Source organism: Crocodylus porosus, unplaced genomic scaffold (genome assembly GCF_001723895.1).
Source record: "Crocodylus porosus isolate Cpor-Errol unplaced genomic scaffold, CroPor_comp1, whole genome shotgun sequence".
Classification (NCBI taxonomy): Eukaryota; Metazoa; Chordata; order Crocodylia; family Crocodylidae; genus Crocodylus; species Crocodylus porosus.
The window spans coordinates 5,919,345-5,940,647 of record NW_017728924.1 but is presented as its reverse complement, the minus strand read 5'-3'; the positions used below and the strand labels follow the sequence as shown (position 1 = coordinate 5,940,647).

Below are 21,303 nucleotides of genomic sequence, written 5' to 3'. Positions count from 1 at the left end.
AAAACGTTATTTTCTTCTGTCTGAGCTAAGGCCCCTTTGCTGAAATGTATTTGAGTACTGGATGACCTCTTGCACTTTACGCATGAATTATTTTGAACTTTCATGTCTTGCTTGTACTACCTGGCTTTTATTTATTTATTTTTAATTGCCCTTCATTTCTTACAGCGTCCTTTGTCTAACATTGGATATCTGTAGTTATATGATGAACACACTGAGGTTATATTGCTTTTGGTTGATGTAGAATGGCTATTGAGTAGGCACTCGCACAATATATTTGTTAGCAAGTTTGACTTCAGTCTTGCCTCTGATAGATTCACATTTGTGAGCCATCAAAAGCGTGAAAATATATTATATTAGAAGAAGACAGGAGAGGATATATAATTCTGACACAGGGGAATCATAGTTGAAGCTAAAGTTATTAATACAATAGTAAAATCTTAGTAAAGCAATGCAAGTAACGTGAAGGTGAAATACCTGACAAAAGAGGGTCTCTCTCCTTTCCAGGCCAGACAGTATTCTTGCCATTTCCTTTGTAAAAAGGAAAGTCTGTTGGCTCTTACGTTTCTGCGAAATGCATTAGTGAACATCGTCATAAAGATCGCTGAAGGGAAGACAACATTTCAGCCACTAATGTTTATCTCTACTCTGGAAAAGTCTTATCCTCTGAAAATAAGAACCATCATGTCAGAAGATGTTTTTTTAACCTTGACTTTGAATTTCAATTTCCTGGATATTTTTATATTTAAAATACGGTAACATACTTTTATTATAAATGTGTTATATAGTCATATACAAAAAATAGATTTTGTTCTATAAAAATTAAACACAATTATATGATAATGTACGTTTAAAATATATCTTTTTGCCTTTATGTTTTTGTATTTAGTTGGGTTTGGTTTCACGTGTAAGTAGGAGATGGTCCTACAATTGGTTAAAAAGCCGCCACATTGGATTGCTGCTGTATGCAAGGCCAGAAAGCAAGTTGGAGCTATGATGGGGCTTTAAGTGATTAGTTTGGTTAAAGGAATGGATGATAACAGATGGCTTAGTGCTTAGTTGCTCACTTCAGCCATTGTTTACAACTACATGATAGGCATGAAATACAATTTTGTTCTTTCAAATATACAAAGAGTTAACCTGCCAATTTAAAACCCACAAAACACTCTTGATAGCACAGGGAAAAGAGAAGGATCAGCGAACAAGTTGTAGTCATCCAGAAGTTGCATCTTCGACTCAAATGTCTATAATTGAAAGTTAAATGAGTTTTCCTTGCTTTTAAAAACTACAGCTATACTTGGCGTTTGTACCACTGCACATCAGGATGGCCATTAGCATTCTTCCTAAAGTCCCCCACCTCACCTGAGTTTTCTGTTTGATCTGCATCCTTTACAATCTTATTTTCTCAATTAGCTACTTATGACATTTGGCTCAGGCATCATTGAGAAACCAACTGCTTGTGAGGATTTGAGCTGAGAGCACAGAGGAAAAGGATACTACAACCCCAACATATGTAGCCACCCAGGGGCCCTATGTCCAGTGCCGTGCAGTGTCACAATGAACTAGCTCAGGTATTAAAAACAATATAGTTACGTTAGCACAGTGTTCTGCCTAGGCCCTAGCCTAAATTAGTCCTACTGAGAAGCAGGGGATATAGTAAAGCTATGAAAGAAGTGGGGATATGTTTATGGAGGGGATATGGAAAGGGGAGGTCTAACACTACAGTACAGGTGATGGCTTGAGTTCTGCTTCCTGTCCCCAGGTTTGCAGAGGAGAACGGAGGGCATTTGGTTTTTTCCCATGTTTCTGGGCTTTGCTCGTTGCCACATAAAGCCGGGATCATTTTTTTTTCCTCTGCCTGTTGCTACAGGTGTCATAGCTTGTATTTCCCCCCCGCTTCCTTAGAAACAATGGGTGTTGGCTACTGCCAAGGCTGGGGATTTTGACTGAGGTGTGTCAATGCTCCTGGTAGGGCTAAAACCTGGAGGTTCCTGGATAGAGGGTCTTGCCACTCCACTCGGAGTCAGACCAATCAGTATATTTGGGACCATGAAGGAATTTTATCCCATAGTCAGATTGGTACAGACTGTAGGGTTTTTTGCCTTCCTCTGTAATGAGGGACATGACCCCCTTCTTTGGATCTCTTAAGTGCATTTGAACAACCTTGGCAGCAGCACCTTGGCAGACCTTGTCTTCTGGCTTTACCTGTGCCAGGTTTGGGTGTTTTGGGGGCAATATACCTTGCAGCTATGTGACGGGGTTGATAAGTTGGTAAGCATGTATATCAGAGGGTTTAGATGGGGGTGACCCTGCTTCAAGCAGGGTGTTGGTATAGATCAGTGGTTCTCAACCTTTTTTGTACCAGAACCCATTTGCAAACATATAGATGGCCAGTCCCAACCCATTGCCCCTGGCTCCTGACCCACTGCCCCACATCGTGCAGGGCAGGGAAGTGTGTGTGGGGCATGGGAGGGGGGCCAAGAAGCCCCTTGCAGGCTGGATCTCTGCCAGCCTGCAAGGGAAAAGCCATGGTTTCCCACATTTTTCTCTTTTCAAGGGGAATTCTTTTTTAAAGTTTGTTTGAGACCCTTCCACATATTCTTTTGACTCACTTTTGGGTCACACCCATGGATTGAGAAACGCTGGAATAGGTGATTTCCTGGGGCCCCTTTCAGCCCTGATTCTGTGATATAAGCCTGGGCTGAATGTTGCCCTAATATAGCTGTACCATTTCCAGTATAACTTGAGTATTGAGCTAGTTGGAAATTTCTGCCTGGCACTGAATTGAGTTGTGCAGACATACTCTCAGTCGGCCCCATTGCTCTCTTGTAAATGTTAGAACTGTAAAAAAACCCAACATTTATACATTTCACACTCCTCTGGTTTTGGCAGCCTCTAATATTATTTTACTGGGCTATCCACACCTCACATGATTTTGGCAAAGTTGCATAGGTTTGCTGATTGTATCTTGACTCTTCTGTGGTTTTCCTGAAGTTGGTTTTGGATACTTGTGGTGGGACTTGCATGAATTTGACACCTTGCTACTTTTAAGGGCCAGTGTTTAGAAAAAGTTACATCTGCATTTTTCTAATGCCTACAGAATCCTATAGAAAAGAATGCGGATTTTGAGAACGTTCCTCCTGGCCACAGCCAGAAAACTTTGCCAGAAAGTTTTTGGAAGTGGTATGGTCTTGAGTGATTCGAATCTCAAACATCAGAGCATCAAATAGAACTAGAAAATAGTTATGCTCCGTTAAATAAACCATACTCTGAATTATTACAGCCTTCATGTAAAAAAGACAAAAAAAAAAAGACAGGTTGTGTGTGCATGTGTGCTTGTGCGCGTGCATGCATGCGTGCACATGTGCGCAGTCTAGTGATGACATGCTCTCCGCAGCTAAAATCCCTATTAAATTCCAAGTGGAAATTTCAGTGAGGGAGGACGTGCAACATGGGGCCTTATGCAGCACATACATTTGATTTGTTTTTTTCTTCTGAGCCACTGTTGAAGGTAAAATGTGACTTAGAAATATAAATTGCCTGATTTCATTGACCCACATTTAGCAAACTTGCACTGTTCTTGGGTTTATGTTAATATTTACATTAATAAACCATAGGTTAAATTATCTGTATGCTTTAGCTAAGATGACTTAAACTCTTGGTTTATATAAACTTACATGGTGATTAGTTCAATATAAATGAGACACCAAATGAGAAAATCAATCATTTCCTTACCAAGAAGTATGAATTTCCATAGCTTCATTCTTCATGTTCAAGTTGCTTGTCCCTTTCTTTTCCCCTTCATAAAACCAAGTGTCTTCAATGTGTGCGTTCAAAATAGGACTGGTTACACATTTTCCATTAGGAAATCTTTCAAGGGAAAATAAGGTTTTTGAATAAATGCAGTTTTTCATGGGGGGGGAAAAAGTCTACTTTCTGTGGAAAACCTTGATAATTTTTTTCATGATGTGGTCGAACACATTTGGTGCATCCTGGAAAATTCAGTTTCATCTCCTCCCGCCCCCATTATCCTCTTTGGGCAAGACTACCTCTTTGGACCTCTTCTCCCGTAACATGCTATTGCTACAGGGTCGTATAATGCATGAACATAGCAGAGACCTTGGTCCATTATGGGAGGCAAAGTCCATCCATTCATTCCTATCTATATAGGCATGAGACCTGGACACCAGCTCCCACAAAACACTATGGCAGCCTTTCCAAATGGAAACATTTCAGCCAAAAGTAGGGGTATGCAACCATACACACACGATCATTTTTTTTTCCTACTCGCTCAACTCAACAGTGCTTTCCTAGACCTGGTAATGAAGCAGGGCACCGGGTAACTTAAATGCCCTTCAGTGTACTTTTGATTGGAGAGATGTTTGTAGAAGGGCTTTAAGTGCTTTGGCTTCGTTAGCCCTTGCCACTTAGACTAACACAGAATCTCAGTCTATGCAATGTAGGAGCTGTCACTAAGGTGAGCAGTTTCAATGAAATTCCCACTTTACCCACTTAGTACAATGTTTTGATCCCAAATCAGGCTAAACAAAAAAAAAAAAAAGGGACCCTGTTTCTGGCAGCTCATTCTCAAATAACGGATGACACTGCAGGTGACAAGGAGCTTATGGCTCTTAGCTTCCCTTGCAAGTTGACTGTGTATTCAGGATGGAGCTACTGCAATCAAAGATGTCTCTGGAAAAGCTTAAGGGAAGAATAAGGAGGCTGGAGGTTAGAAAAAGAGCCATCCTCTTCCTCCTCCTGCCCACTGACAAAGGACAGGGTTTTTTCCTAGTCCTATCTCCTGCTCCCCAACTTCACTCTAGCTCTTACTCTTCGGTTACTTCTTCCACAGCCTCATCCCCTGCCTCTCTGCAGCTGTGCGCACATTTACATACAGACAGTCCCTCAGTCAGGAAGGGCAACCGGAAATTCCTCTCCTTACCGGACCTGCCTCTCCCCCTTCCTCGCAGGTTATAACCCTGTTACCTGCTGCCAAACCCAAAGAGACAGAAATGGAAGAAACAGTGGAGGATGGGGGGTACCAGGAGCTCTCCCTTCCAGGCAGTTCAACCTCAGTTATGGCAACTGGAAGATGCCATAACTGTGCAGCAGGAATGAGGAGGAATGAATACCTGAGCTGAAAATGGGCCCTGGCTTTTGGGGGAGAACCTGGGGCTGTGGTGCAGGAGCATCAGGCTGGACCCTGCAGTCTGGTAGCTGGCTGGGAAGGGCAAAGCGGCCAAGGAGGCAAGGGAACACTGCCAACGGGGCTCTAAGAGACGTTCTTAAATCCATCTCTGGGCTTGGGCTGTAGGAAATCCTGATGCCTCTTCCATGGTGGCTGGTAGAGCTGTTATGCTCAGCAGTTTCACTTTCTGTGCTGTCTCTAGCCCTAGTAAAGGAACCTGCTATTATTTTGATGTGTGCCACTGTTTATAGGAACCCACAGAGGACTGAGCCGTGTTTGCCTCAGTGGCAGTGCTTGTTTGCGGTTCACGGAGGATGCTGCCAGACCTCTCCAGCAGACTAGCAGCAGCAGCCTGTCCTGAGGTTGGTTGCACTCTGAATCAGCTCCGTGCTGCCTGCCTTTGTTGTTCTGTGCAGCTGCTTTCAGTCTCCACGAGGGCTAGAGTTTGTAGGGGATCTGGCCGCATAGACCAGGACTTTGGCTCTTTGTCTCCCAGAAGCCTGTGTTACCTCCTAAGCATCCCTCGTTCTGCTGCCATCAGCCTGCACGGGCCTCAGAAGCGCCAAGGGATACTGGGCACAGGGGGGCTGAAGCTGCTCCTGAACTGTCCCCAGTGACAACAAGTAAAATGCCACCCTGCGAAACCTGCAGCACGGTATCTGATGGGTGTATCTACACATGTGCATTTACTGAAATTACTGCACGGTACAGGCATGTGTCTACACGTGCATGCCTGTACCATGCAGTAAGTATGGTGACATAAGCCAACTTGTGTGTAAATTTGATACCTGCATCATGCAAGTATCAAATTTATACCAGATTAGTTACTGAGCAGTAATGCATGTGTAGACTCCTTACTGCACAGCAAGAGTGTGTGTGTGAACTGACTTGGGACTAGCTTTAGTGGACAGATTCCCTGCAAACGAACTTTAGTCCCAAGTCAGTCCACATACAGCGTTATGCGCTTTAATCCGTGCATGTGTAGACACCAGCTTGTTCTCACTTACTGAGCAGTAATTTATGCATGCATTTATGTTGGCTTAAATTTACTGCACAGTAATTTACTGCACGGTAAATTTAAGCCAGCGTAAATGCACATATAGACATGCCTACTGAGAAGTAAAATTTGAGAGGTCAGATCTTTATGTGGACAGAAAACTTGGGAGAGATGTTAGACATGCTTTTGGATACAAAATGCCCTTCTTTAGGTCAGTATGACTGGTAGCTGTAGCATTATTAATGGAGCTGAGCCCCAAAGATGAGCTATTCCCTACCGACGCCAGCAAAAAGGCTGGTTCAGGAACTAGCCTTCTAGCGCACTGTGGAGAGGCTGACAAGTCTTATAGTTTCAAGAGGTAAAAGTGTAGCCCCAAGGGGGGACAGGTTGTCTTTTATATTGACCTTAATAGGAGTGACATGGTGGCCTGCTGGCATTGGATTTTCTTCTCCCTGTCTTTGATACAATCCCTTTTGAAGCCTTCTTAGAGACTATTATATGTTGAGTTTCTAAAGAAACTTGAAGGAAGTGCTGGCCCCTGTGCCTGGGAAGTGTTTTCAACCTGCTGCGCAATAATTCTGTTCCCAAATGCACTCTCTTTAATAGCAGGTCAAACCTTGCTATTTGAATAGAGCGGAGTCAAGATGTTACCAGCTCTCACCCATCTTGTGTTACTTGAGGTTTTTGCACACCTTGGATTCTTGTGATTAGGTGATATTGTTCACATGCGTTTAAAAAAAAAAGTTTTGGCCCATGTTGTTGTGAAGGAAAGCTTTGAAAAAGCTGGTACAGCTACACCTTTGTGCAACTTGCAAGCTCAAAAAGCAGAGGACAAAAGAGCCCCCAATTTGTCATTTGAAAAAAAAAATCCCATGATTTTTTAATACAGTCTCTCAATTTCTTTTTTCTGAGTCCTAAGTCCTAGTTTTTGAAAGGCTGGTACTGGCAGGGAAGTGCCTGGTTGCAAGGAGGGAATAGACAGGCACATCAGAAGGAACTTTTGCATTCACCTGCTGGCCCACAGCCAGGGGGAGAATGCCGTTTTTTTGGGTTTGTTTGTTTTTTTCTACAGAGTATAACTGTAATTCAAAGTCAGGTGCACCAGTTTTGCTTCAGTACCTTCTTTTGAAAGGCCAGCATGATGGCAAGGAACTGAAAGCTCAGCCTTTGGATAGCCCTAAATATGATTCAGAAGGCCCAGGTAACAGCAGAAGCCTTGAGAAAACCAATCTGCAACTCCTGTTTTCTCTTGGTCTGCTAGCATCTTAATTTGCTAACCCTGAGGTCAAGCCTTATCTCTCACTTATTCTCGTGGGTCAAGGTCAAGCTCTCAGTTCCTTTTATTTCTCAAGGCAATAAATGGCCTGGGTCGGCCTCACGCTGCAACACGGTGAGTACTGTAGCTTTGCACCTTGATACGCTGGCGTTGCCTCCAGCAAAGGGAGGCTGCTTCAGGGCTGGACCGAAGACCTTGGAAATGGCCTTCATCTGGAATTAAGGACCACTCGAAATGTCACCACTACTCAGTCCAGGAGAGCCCATAAGCACTCAGATAACATAAGGCTGTAAGTCATTCTTCTGAGAATTGGGGCACAACTGCAAGTTTATTTGTCCTTGCCTTCCCAAGTACCAGCTGAAAAAAAAACCCATTAACAAAGTAGCCCAGGAAGAAAAATGGAGGACCCCCTCCCCCCCCACACACACACAATCGATGTGAATCCCTGTCGGCTGTAGGTTGTAGCCACGCTGGTCTAAGGACATAGGCAAACAAGGTGATTTGGGTAAAAACGGTATCTTTTCTTAGACCAATTCAAATAGTTGGAAACCTTCTTCTTAGCAAGCTTTCAGCTACAAACACCCTTCGTCAGGCTGAGGAAGCGTCTACAGATAGTCTGGGAGGCATTTGGATAGGCTGCTGATGGGCAGAGTATGTGAACCAGCAGATCAGGGGAGTTTATCGGTGGAAAAGAAGATCCAATCAGAGCATAAGACTCCTGTTCTCTTGCTGGGTGAGACAGGTGAGTAGCAAAGGGTGTGGAAATTGTCTCTCGTGGGATATGTAGGGGACAGAAGGACTCTCTTCCAGGCCGGTTATCCCACAGGTGAACGTAGCATGCCTCCTCCTGTTAGCTAACTGTTAGGAGTGCAGAAAAGACTCCTGTCAGAAGCTAGGCTCCGGTCACAAGCCACCAGCCTGGAACAAAATCCCAGAATTGGAGAAGTGGGTGAAAAGTCTGTCTTCCATGTCAGTTTTCAGCAGTGCCTGGTTTTGTCTCAGCCCCACCTGCCCATTAATACCTGTCCAGCTCCCTGAGCCAGGCCAGCCCCGTGCCTCACCAGTGCCTCCCTTGGACTTCTTCCTGACTTGCTTCCAGGTTCGCAGGAGCCTCTCGTGACACATTACAGAGAACCTCTTCTTCCCGGTCTCGGAGACCAGCTGGGACACTGGTATTAGACCTTTTTTTTTTTTAACTTTATGTATCCCAGGCCAAATTAGCCAAAACTAATCCCAAATCCAAGAGTCCAGAACCATAAGCAGCCCTTCTCCCACCCCCATCTGGGGCTTCAGATGTTCCCAAAACCTCTGGCAGGCATCCCACTTGCAGGCCCAAGCCTGGAGGCCTGGGGTGTGGATGCCCCCGAGTTTTGCTTGCCCTCAGCCCTAAGGCCCCAGGGCCACGTCTCCCATTGCACAGACGTTAGGGCTGGAAGGGACCGCACAAGACCATCCATGAAGTGGGCTGAAAGCCACGACCTTCCCAGTCCAGCAGCAGAGTGGGAGGCCGGGCAGGTCTCTCCCCACGCGAGGCGTGCGGCCTTCCCCGGCCTCCGCAGCCGCAGCCTTTCCCTCGCCCGGCCTCGCTTGATCAAGCCCAGTTTCCCTGTCACAAAACTTCCCGGGGCGGGAAAGCGCCTTCCTGAGGGAGAGCCGAGCAACCAGGCCCCAACCGCCCCTCCTGGCGCGGCGGGTTTCACCACAGGAGGAGCCCGGGGGCTGTCGGGACCGGCGTGGGGCGGCTCTGCCAGATCCTGGAGATGATCATGTGCTGGCTCCATGTCGTGGCTTCTGGCTGCCCAGGCTCCTCCCCTCGTGCCGTGTGTGATGCTGCCGCTGCCGCTGCTGCTGCCGTGCCTGCCTCTCCCAGCCAGGCAGCCAGCTCGGCTGCTGGCGGCGGCGGCGGCGGCTTCTCCCTCCCGCTGCGGGCGCCTCCAGCCCGGCTCGGGGCAGGGGGGGCAAGTCACCTAATGCAATCCCTGCACTTCTAGCCGGGCTGGGGAGGGCGGGGGCACCCCTTCTTTGAGTCTCATCGGTATGGATCTATTCGACTTTTTCAGGGACTGGGACTTGGAGCAGCAGTGGTAGGTTTTAACGTTAATTTTAATTTTTTTTTATTTATTTTTTTTTTGGTTCTTCCATCTTCTTTCCTCTCTCCCTTTGTTCCGTGGACCCCGCTCCTCTGTCTGGAAACCCCGCTTTTTTTTTTTTTTTTGGTGGGGGGGGATGTGCCACGCGTGTGCATCCTGGGCATGGACTTTCTCCGCTTGCTGCGAGTTTCCCCCCGCGAGGCATCGCCGGGCACGGCCGCTGGCTCCGGTCTGCCGGGCAGGGCGCCTGCGGTGCGGGGGGAAAGTTGGAGAGGCGGGCGGCGGGGTGCACCGCTTTGGGAAGGGGGGTGTAGCCACCATCCAGAGCGGGGTGCAAGGGTGATCTGGGCACTGATTGTCATGCGGGGGGCGGGGGGGGTCTGCTATGTGTCAAGCTGCATGTTGGAAGATGTTTCCAAACCTCTGTTGCTCGTGGCGTGGTTCAGATATGAAGGCTTCAAGTTTCAAGCCTTGGTGGGGGTGTCGGGGTGGCGTTCTAGGCAAGGTAAAGCCTCGTTGAAGTTAGGCTTGGAAGTGGAAAGATCAAGTCGCCAGGATCTTATCGCACCAGATCTGACACTTGGGGGCGGGGGGAGCAGAAAGTAGGACTTGAGGGTTTTATGGCTTTGCAAGTGAGTAGACACCTGGGAAGGACGGGGTGGCAGATGTGGCTGAAATATTGTGAACTTGTTGCCAAAAAAAAAGGGGGAGGGGGGGATGCTGAGGCATTTTGCAAAGCGGGGGGAGTAGCAGAAAGTTGGTCTGGGGGCAGGTCTTGAACTTGTGTGGCTTGGCATGGGCTGGTAATAAAGCGGTGTTTGCTCGTTCTGGTGCAGTTCATCTTTCATTGTACTTCTCCGGCTAGCAATTGGTGGTGATTTTTTTTTTTTTTCCCCATGTGTGGAGGACTTCAGCTATTGATGACGGGGTCTTAAATGTCTGCGCAGTTGGCCAACAAGGAAAAAAGAATCAGATCCTGTGTGTTTTGTCAGTCCTAATCTCTAAATGCCACCCAGATTATATAAAAGTGTGCGTGTGCACTGCTTATTTTGCAGAAGGCTTCACTTCACTTTGCTGATAATTTAAGCAATGCCTGTGCAAAAAGATCATGTATTTAGTTAATAACTATCGTTTTGCCAAACATACTGTAGCTGCTCTGGTTGCAAATCCAAGATAATCAGAACCCAAATACCTGTCAGGGCCTATTTTATAGCAATTTAGAGGAAATCCTTGGAACAATAAATTACACTGTATCAATATTCATCTGTAAGAGGCTGTTTTGGATTTCCTGATGTGTTTTATCAGCTCTGCGTAAACCTTTGCCTTACAGCTTTTAATAACCATGCTGTTGTTATTTAAAAGTAATAATCACAATAAAATTAGGGCTCAATTAAATATTATGCTTCTGCACACTATCTTTACTCTGCTACACTAATTTATTTTCCAGACAACTGATAAGCACTGTATTACTACTCAAATAGTATTTGCATACAATTTGCTTAATTTATGGTGTGGGTAACATCATTAATTTAATAGAAGCTGTTACAACTGAATATGTGGGTGTAGTTCAGATACTAAGCACATTACAGGTATTGAGTTTTTAACATATGTTTAATAACTTATTCTTATCTGACTATAGTCTTACATACATTTGGTGATGTGTCACAAAGAGCAAAGCACTTGTGCCTCTGCTTTTGTATAAAATATTTGTATATTGCTGCTTGTTCTCCAAATGTCATTCACTTGGTTTCTTACAGTGAAAATTATTGTTTTAAAGGAAATCTAATGTTCTTGGCTCATTGGATCCTAAAACATGTTTTACTCTTATGATTGTGCTTGTTTCTAAGCAGTCGCTATCTGGAGAAACTCAGTATATTATAGATAATATACTGTGCATGTATGTATTTGTACATGCCTATATGCACACACAAACACATGTGCATGAATACACACACATTTTTTACACACATGCACGCAGAGTAATTGGTTCATTATTATGCAAAAATGTGCACAGTGGGATTTCTGTGTGTGTGTGTGGGTACCCGCAACTCCTATATACGTATACATAATTATATTAACAGTATTGAGTATTTGAAATTGTATGTTATTGCATGTCTTACTCATGCAAGTAGTTCTTTTGCATGTCTTACTCATGCAAGTAGTGCTTTTGCATGAATAAGGAAAGTATAACTGGCCCATCAGTATATTATATACAACTTGTACACCACATAGCTGTGTCCAGTGGCATATAGAAAAAGTTCTGTTCATACAGACAATAAGCTACCTACCTAATATGTATATACTAGAAAAAGACATTACTGTATGTGTGTTCATATGTTTTGAAGTCATGCTTCTCCTTCACTGTATTTTTTTAAGTTTGCCTTTCCTAAAGATATATTTAATAAACATTTATATGGCAAATAGGGACCTAGTCTTGCATTCCTTAGACATCTAAAGCTTCCATTGATCTCAGTTAGAGTTTTGAGTCCAAAAGAAAGCAAATTTAGGCCCACGGCGGGGGGGGGGGGGGTGTGTGTGTGTGTGTGTGTGTGTGTGTGTGTGTGTGTTATCTAGGTACACAAGCTCAGATTACAAATATGACAAAAACATTAGCTTTAATGCAGGAAATATAGAGATTGACAGTAGTTTAAATGAGCCTGTTCCCAAGTAGCATGCATGGACAGTGCAAAGGTAATTCTTATGGCTATCCCCTTTGCAAAAGCAACTTCCACAAGGATTTGGAAGAGCCCAGAAAAATGCCGTTTTTTATTGTTCCTCTCTGGGAGGTATGTCTCTGTGTGGGCTTCTCTTTGCCCCCTCTATTAGGACGTCAAAGCTGTAATGTTTGCTGCTATTGGGCATGTTTTTAAAGTCATTTGTAGCATAATCAGGGGGAGCTTTACCTGGATACAAACTCTAGAATTGGGGGTTTCATTTTTGACGATTAGGAGTAATTGCAGTAGCCCAGTATTTAGGGATTTCAGGGCAGTTTACAACTGTTGCAGCGTGTCTTATTTTTTTCAAGTAGGGACGCTGGGGGGTGAGGGGAGTTAGCGAGATGTGCACTGGAAGGGCATAAATGTCCCAGAGGACATATCCCAGCTCTCAGATACTGCAGAGGATACTGTAGCTGGGTCTAAACTCTGGCCTAGATTAAAGCTAAAGTCCACTAAGATTCCTGGATGAATAGGCAACATTCACTTGGGTTTGCATTTACTAGGAGGCATTCAATGAGAGGAAAAGGAAGGGAGATGGGTATAGCGAAAAGCTTGAATGCCTGTGTGTACCAAGGAGACCATTTGCTGTTAAAAATCAAATTTCATCTTTTAAATCACTTTCCATGCTTGTCTGTGGTAACCAAGTAAATGAAATCTCGAACTATCCTGGGACCATGTGGCTAGATTTGAACCTGCTTACTGAAGAAGGTGATGCCATTAATCAACATCTAGGAAACAAAAAAACCCAGCATCCCTTCCCCCTCCCCCCCAACCCCTGTACAACTCCAGAATATATAGCCCTTGCATAATACAATCAAAAAAAGCAAGGAAATACATTGATGATATATTTATTGTCATTGCTATTAATACTTGTGAAGTCTTGGAAAAAGTAGCAATGAGATGGGAGAAAGCATCCTAGAAGGAAAATGCACGGCCAGGTATATAAAATAAAACCTGGCAAAGGGATGTAAAATCAGCAGGTAACGTTGTGACGATAGCTGCGTGGTTCTGATAAGGGAAGACTTCACACTGCAGAGAAACGAACCTGTTGTTTTTACCTTTTTATAAGACGTATTGCAAGTAGCCTAATTACAGCAAAACCAGCAAACTGCCAGTTATACAGGAAGAGGCTTAAACTCACTAAACTGTTATATAAATAGCAAGTTCAAAGGTCTGTTTGTGGCTGACAAAGCTGAGAACAGGCCATCTGTGGGCCAGGTTTCTCTCCTGTATGAATGCAAAAACATACTGCATGCCACAGCAGCATGCACTTTTAACATATTTCCTCAACCTGGAGGGGGTGATCCTGCTCTCCAGACAAAGGTGAACTGTTTCAGTTCCAGGCTGTGTTTTTTTTTTTTTTTCCCCCCCCCCCCCTTTTTTTTTTTTTTTTTTTTTTTTTTTTTTTTTGTTTTTTTTTTTATTTTTTGTTTTTTCATTTTTTTTTTTTCCACCCCCCCCCTTTTTTTTTTGTTGCCATGTGCTGCTGCAGAAGACCTTCTCAGTTACTGTTCTTTACACAGAGGTCTTTAATAGCTTGTTAAATGAAAAGTCTTCTGAACGTTGAAACAGTGTTGTGTTTCTGATGGGAATGTGTGAAATGGAGTAGATAGACCCTTTGTGAATTGGGGTGAATTTTATGGGAGTCTGAACAGAAAAAATTTAAATACTGCATGGAATGTACCGGCTTTGATATTTTTCCCCCCCCTTCTTTCTCTCCCCCCTCCCCCTTCTTCTATTAAAAAAAAAATGAAGTTGAACTGCAGTAATGTTTTGGATCATTGTTGCAGGCATCCCAAAGTAATGACTTGGAAACGTTTTGCTTTTGCTTTGCTTTTAAAATGCAAGTAGATGAAGGTTGGAGCTGTTGGTTGGTGGGTGAAGGGGATTAGAAGCTGTCAAAACAAGCAGCTGAGAGAGACCAAAATATGCCTGGGGCCAAATCCTGCCCTCAAGTACATCCTGACTTCTGAAATGTTGTCCTGGTTTATAGGTGTAAATCAGAGGAGAGTTCCGGCCTGTGTAAACATTAAACTTGTATCCATTTGATGAGGCAAAATGATGATCTTATGTAAGAAATCAGTTTAACAACATCTGAATTGTTTAGCTAATGATTCATTCAAGAATTTAATGACTTTTTAAAATATACAAATCAGAAGGGAGAATAGCCCTTCAGACATGATTCAGCCATTCCAGAGCCAAAAAGAACTCCAAAGCTTTTAAACACTTTGTGTATGTATGCAGATTATATTGTTAGGGTTTGGGGTTGGTGCTTTTTTTTTTAAATAAAGATGACTTTATAAGCCTTTCTAATGGGATCAGTCAAATAGTCTCTTCCTGCTGTTGCTGTGACAAGAATGTCACTTCAACCTGAAATTTAAATAAATCATTTGATTGGAAAATACGACATTTAGCAAAGTATTCATTTAAATAAACACACAGTATGATCTATAAAATATAAACTGACGTTCTCAATCTCTCTCTTTTTTTTTTTTGACATCTCAGGATGGTTACGTTGCTGTTCAGTCTTTTGGGTAGCGTATTGATTGCAGTTCTTTCATCTAATAGGACAGATTTTGTTCTCGTTTAAGTGAATAGTGAAACTCTCATCAGCCTATAGGTGGGACGGGAATTTGGCCCTAGGCTTAACAACTGCACTTGAGTGCTAAGTCAACAAGGTGAATGGACGTGGGCTTAACTTTAAGCACATGAGTAATTCTACTGAACGTATGTGCTTAAAATAAGGCACATGTATAAGAGCCTGAGTTGCAGCCTCGGGGATTCTCAAACCAGTTCCACTGACCGATGAAAGATCCAGTTTTTGTGTTTGACACTTATTGAAGGAAACTGCTGGGTTTTGCTTGGTAGTAATTCTTTGCTTGAGTTATATTACTTGTTGTCCGTGATTGCAGAAATGATTGGCAGTCAGAAACAATGCAAATGTTAAACCTGTAAATTGAACTGCTTTTTACAATGGAATGACTTAGAATGGCTAGAACAACCTCGTCACATAAGTACTAAAATCTGGGAATTTGATATAGTGTAGTGAACATAGAATAAATGTCTAAGTATAGGCTTTGAAAGATTGGTTTGATTTATATGTGACTTCATTACAGTACTACAGTTTCTGTGTGCACAGCATTTTGGGATTCAGTGTTGAAGTCCTCATTAGATGTGTATAGTTGACACTGGAACCGCCCTGGGACTGCTGGAGGCCATGGAGGTGCTCCCAACTGATATTAGTGGGCACTGGATTAGACCTTATTATTCCCAAGAATCAGACTTTAGGAAATGTGGATCAACTTTCTAAGGCCCAGGTTCAGGAAGACACTTCAGCATGAGCCTGGCTCCAGATATGTGAAAAGCCCCCTTAAAATCAATGCTGAAGGTTTTGCAATGCAAATTTAGAACATTAAAAAAAACACCCCAGTCTTCTCTTGGCTGTTGTTTCAAAAGTACTGGTTATAAAACCAAACCAGTGCAAATCCTTTGAGAGCAGGCTTCCAGGAATGATGAAGAGTAGAAATCTGAATGTCTTAAAAATGTCTGCATGTTCAACGAAGGAGGGAAAGTTAATTCAATAGCATGTTAAATTAGCCTAACCTCCTACTCCCAAACTTCTTAGAAAATAGTTATAGTTTCAAAGCAGTGACCTGAAGAGAAAGGTGCTTTAAACCGTATCTTATTCAAAAATGGTCTGCATTGGTGCCAGGCAATCAAAACAGTTGTTTAAATTGTCTTAATATCTCCTGGCTATGAACTCTCTGACCCTAATGATCTGCTGACTAATGGGGAAATATGGAGATAAAAGGATGACATAAAATAGGAGGAGGAATGGTAATGCGGGATCACATGTCAGTAGGATTTTAAATGCTGTTTCAAACAACGTCTAATGCTAGGGTTAGCTACCTAAAGCTTCTTACCAGGAGTAAAAAAGCACCACATTGTTAAGCCTGAGTTTCTTAACCAAGTTGGTGAGTAATTATGCAGAGCCTGTGTCTGCTCTGGAAAACAGGGTGACGGTGCACCAGTCTACAGACACTTCAAACTATAGCATTTAACACTGCAAATTGCCCACCGATGTCTATGGTTTTTTTGTTAACTGTGCTCAGCAAACAGGCTCACAGGGCTGGGCTCCTTGGGCTGCAAAGCAATGTGGCATTGAGATAAGGGAGAGAACCCAAACTTCTTCCAGTGAACTTCCCAACTAGTAGGAACTATGTTTTATCTTGACGAGGCTATTTTTCAAACTCCGACAGAGCAGCTCCACACCATAAATTATTATGACTGTTAAACAAAGGCCTGGCCGCTAGCCCCTTCTTCTGTAAAACTTGACATCACATTTTTAATGAGATTTTATATACGTGATCAAAGCACGACGAGCTGCACTCTACTGAAAGGCAGAAGTGCTCTCACTTGTTGAATAATCTTCCCTTTATGGGATTTGAGCCGCCGGTCCGCGTGTCGTATTTTAAAACTCACCTCGGAGTCTGTATTACACGTGATTTGAAATGGAATAGATTGGTACCGTCCTCCATCCCGTGTAAAAGCTAGGATCCGATTTCGGGCACGGGTGATACAGACTATGGGAAAGCATCATGCACTGTACGCAGCGTATCCACCCTGCTTAATGAGCAGCAAAGGTCAGTGCTTCAAACAGAGCCTGACTCAGGTGCTGCAACGGTAGCTGGCAGTTATACTGAGGTGTGAATATGCCACTCTAATTATATGTTTTTAAATGGGACAAGTGTTAAAAACCAGCAAAGGAAAGGGAATGAGATAGAGAACCGTGTTTAAAAACCATTCAATTGTGCCTCTGGCAAACATTATTATAGCAATTTATATATATGGATGTGGGTGTACGTGGTACTGCAGAGTAAACTCCCTGGTGCTCTGGTGCTTTGAACACTAGCTTAACCTGTTAACATTCACTGCTGACCACGGTGGTTATTACTCGTGGAAGGCATCACTTCACCCAGGAGGGAGTGGGTTCAGGATCAAGCCCTCTCTTACTAGTTTCCTCAGGTGTCATTCAAAATACAGACAATTCCCAAATGACAGTCTAGGCCTTACTGGGTTGGTAATCTAAAGGCAGGAGTGGGTCCTGAATGCCAGGTTAGGAGGATACAAAACATGGCGATGGGTGGGAAGACTAGAAGCATCACGACAGTGTGAGCTGGTTCTGACACGAGATGTTGTTTAGGCTCAAGACAGTCTATCTCTAGCCCCGCTTCAGAATATAAAGACCCCCAACCTGAGATGACAGTTTGAACGCTGGCTGTGTTTGGTTTTATTTGGCACAGTAATCCTATTTTGAGATTGTCTTGTTAGACAGTATGGTCAATGTAGGGTATTGTTTTACTGACCAGAACAAAATAACAGTAGGGAAAGCAAATACACAACTTGAGAATTAGATTCATTTAAAGATAAAACAGGAAAGAAAGTCTACTGAGGTGGGAGTTTGCCATTGATTTAAGAGACTTCTGCCACGAGGGGAATGGAGATTTGACAATAATGTGGCTGTTGTGTGTTTCTTTGCTGCTTCCATGCATCCCTTATATATATATATATATATATATATATATATATATATATAGACAGACAGACAGACAGATCGATCTATCTATCTATAAGATATAGATATCTAGATATATCTATATATATAACTGGAAATGGGATACTCAAGATTTCCAGAACTAAGTAGAGGTTAAAACGTTGATTTTGGAGATACTGGTTAAACGGACTTGATTTGTAGAGCATGAGTGTTCAGTACTTCTAGAAATTTGGCCCAGCCTCCTCCCCTTGAGATGTCTCAAATTGCATACACAAAACCCAGTGCAACCAAAATCAGTGGTCACTTAGGAATCTTGCCTGCAATTTTTAATACTGTGAAAGGCAAGGATTTTTTTTTTTTAACAGCTGCATAGTTGGGATAGAATTGGACAAGCTTTTGATTGCAAGAGATTCTTCCTTAGCTTTAGAAAGCTTGTCTAATGCTATCCCAACCATGCAGTCGGCCAATAAAAGCGATCACCCTAAGAAATCCTTGCTTCCTACATAATTCTTGGGCCCTCATGGCTACGACATCACTCTAACGCTACCATTTTCAGTACTAGGATTTTCTTTTTCAGTTTCTTATTATGGAACATTAAAAAATATTTTTCGTGGCATTTCCTGTGAGAAGTTATGATGAGGAATGAGTTTGCTCATCTGTAGGTGTTTTAAGAACAGCACTGGTAGATCCAGATCAAGTTTCCATGGGTGTCATTCGGTTGATTGTGGGGTGAGTGGATCAGGCCCTTGAGCTGATGGTGAGTGGGAAGGTATACTGTGCAAATGCTAAGTTGAAGGTTTTCATTGATCTCCTCTGTGTGACTGGACAATGGAAACTGGAGCTTATATTTACTCCCAAAGCTGCCCTTTGATTTTCATGGCTTTTATGTTTCAGGGTACTCTTCAAGGCCCATTTGTTTGAACTGGCCTTTGAAAAGGAGTAGGTGAATTGAGACATTGATGGATGTTTGGGGATGGCAGTGTTTGAGGATGTGCTGTGGGCTGGTGGAGAGGATGAGCTGATCATCTTGCATTCTGCTTTTGTCATTTAAGTAATTGGCAGGGGGCTCAAGAGATTCTAGGAGGATGTTTTGTAGGGATGCTGAATCTAAATTTAGATCTCTCTCTCTCTCTCTTCCTGTGTGTGGGGACAGATATTGGTGAATGTGGTCTGGGCTCTGTTTCTGACCCTAACACCAACCAGCTTTGTGACCTTGGGAACAAGGCTTTTTCTTTCTGCCTGATTTTCCTCATCTCTAAAATGAGAATACTATTTGCCACCTTTATGGGGCACTTGAAGACCAATGAATAAGAGGTACAATGGAAAGGCAAAGTGGACTGTTGTTTTTGGCTTGGATGTTCAGTTTTTCATTTTTATGCAAGACATTTGTGAGGCATTTCTGGGTGTATGTCCTTCTCGGAGTGTGCTTCATTCTAGTTTTCCTCTCCAGAACAGGCTTCCTATGATTGCGTCTTGTAGGGTGTTAGAAAGTCTGTTGATATAAATGTTCCCTGGTGCATCTACTGCATAGAGATATTACACTTTGAGGCAATGATCCTTGGTGCATTTACTGCATTGAGATGTTGCACTTTGCGGGTACGTGAAGGGTGGCTTTCTGGCTAGGAATGTAGACCAGGAAGCAGGAAATCTGGGTGATTTCATAACCTTGGGGCCTGAGATCTTGCTTCAAAATGGGACTAATAATACCTAGATTTCTGTACTAGTGGATCCTAAAGTTCCTTTATAACACAGGCCAATTCCATTACCACTGATTTTGCAAGTAGGGAAACTGAGGCACAGAGAGAGGACATGACTTGCTCAAGGTCACCCAGGAGGGCAGTGGTGGAGAAGTCAATCAACGATAGGGCTCATGAGTTCCAGCCCAGTAGGCCATGCTGATAAATTGTACCTCCTTCCTGCACAGCGGTGTCAACTGGGCACATATATAAAGTAGGAGCCTACAGTGGCGGGAACATATAGTTGCCTACATCAGCTATCAGTGGCAATGCAGGCTAGGAGCATGTGCGTAAGGAAGAGCACGCAGCATATGTAATACAAGTGTGGCCTATATCTTTTGACCAGTTCTAAACTAGACAGCAAAGGGCTGCCGTAGCTGTTGGCAGGTATGCCCAGGAATACTATAACCACACTTTTTCAGTAGCATTGTCATTTTCCGAGCCAGCTACCTTTCCAAGAGACTGCTGTTTTGTTGGTTAACCTAGGGCATAGGTTTTCCTCACATATATTATTAAGCTAAACATATTTTCTATTTATACGACAGGAGGACGTGCATTACTGTATTGTATTTAGCAAGCACTAGGAAGAATGTGTCTTTATAATATGAAGAATATAGAAACTGCACCTTATGTACCGCACATGCATACAGTATTAGGGAGGCTTCCCCCAGAAGTTTCTAAGAAGCAAGTGATTCTCTGGTCTTTGGACGGGGGTACAAACACAGGAGCAAGCAGTTTTTCAAAGACATGATTTTATAGTTTGGGTCTGAAGTTGAAAGCTAAGATGGGCTTTTAGCAAATGAAATGCATTTGGCAGAACCAAATATTATAGCTTTAAGGCAATTGGAGAGACTAGTAGTGGTAGAAGAGTCATTTCCCCAGTCCCTGGTTATAACTGGATTTGGATCAGTGGCGTTATGGTAAGGGACTAATTCAAAGGATCCTGGCTTCATTGGACTTTGGATTAGACCCAGAAATTATAGGCACTGTTGAATCCCTCCCACGGGACAGTCAAGTTCCTGCCACTCCCCTTCCTGTCCCTGCATCCACCCCTTACATGACGCAGTTGAAAGCTTTCTTGCCTTGAAAGAGAGTTCCTAAAAGGCCCTAGTACTGGTGGCTATATGGCCATTTCCCCATTTGTGCCATTTTCATTAAGCCCTTCTCTCACTGAGACTTCCCTGTCCTGGGCCATAGGCGAGAAGGCAGTCCTACAGTAGAGGTGTCAGACCTGTTAGTTCATTGTTTGTAGTCATGATTGTGCAGCACCTAGCACTGTCAGCTACTAAGCCATGAGTAGATAGGCAGCCGTTGATTCTCTGGATCATGTTGTACATGTAAGAGGCCTAGTCTGGTGCCTGCTGAATCAAGCCCGTAGTTGCTATAATAAGGCATCAGGGCAAACCGGGTAACATAATAAATATCAGTTAATTTGACTATCACTTCACTAGGGCCTCACTCATTCAACATTACCCTGGCAAAACTCCCACTGTAGTACGCCAGGAATTTTGTCCACGTAAGGGCTGTGGAGGACTCCCATAGTCCATCACAAGCACAGAGGCAGCCAACAAAGCGGAGAGGACCCTGCATAAATTATGCAGCTAGAACAAGCACAGCAATGGTATAGCTGAAAAAATATATTACAGCTCCATCAGTAACCCTGCACTCAAAATGATTCTTTATTGTAAATCCATAAATGAAGTGCATTTTGTCAGCTGCATTGCAGTCAATACATCAGAATTATTCTA

The 21,303-nt window shown here is 43.3% G+C and overlaps 1 protein-coding gene across 3 annotated transcripts in view; it reads left to right on the top strand.

Annotated features, from left to right (window-relative positions):
- AFF2 (AF4/FMR2 family member 2) overlaps positions 1-21,303 on the top strand; it is a 524,595-nt gene that overhangs the window by 117,143 nt on the left and 386,149 nt on the right. For 2 of the 3 annotated variants that reach the window (XM_019540273.1, XM_019540272.1), the window contains exon 1: positions 9,367-9,542. The exons of the other annotated variant lie outside the window; for it this stretch is intronic. In XM_019540273.1, the coding sequence (XP_019395818.1) occupies positions 9,496-9,542 (47 nt within the window). In that variant the 5' untranslated portion in view covers positions 9,367-9,495. Of the gene's footprint in view, positions 1-9,366; positions 9,543-21,303 lie in introns of those variants that run through there. 3 annotated transcript variants of the gene reach the window in all.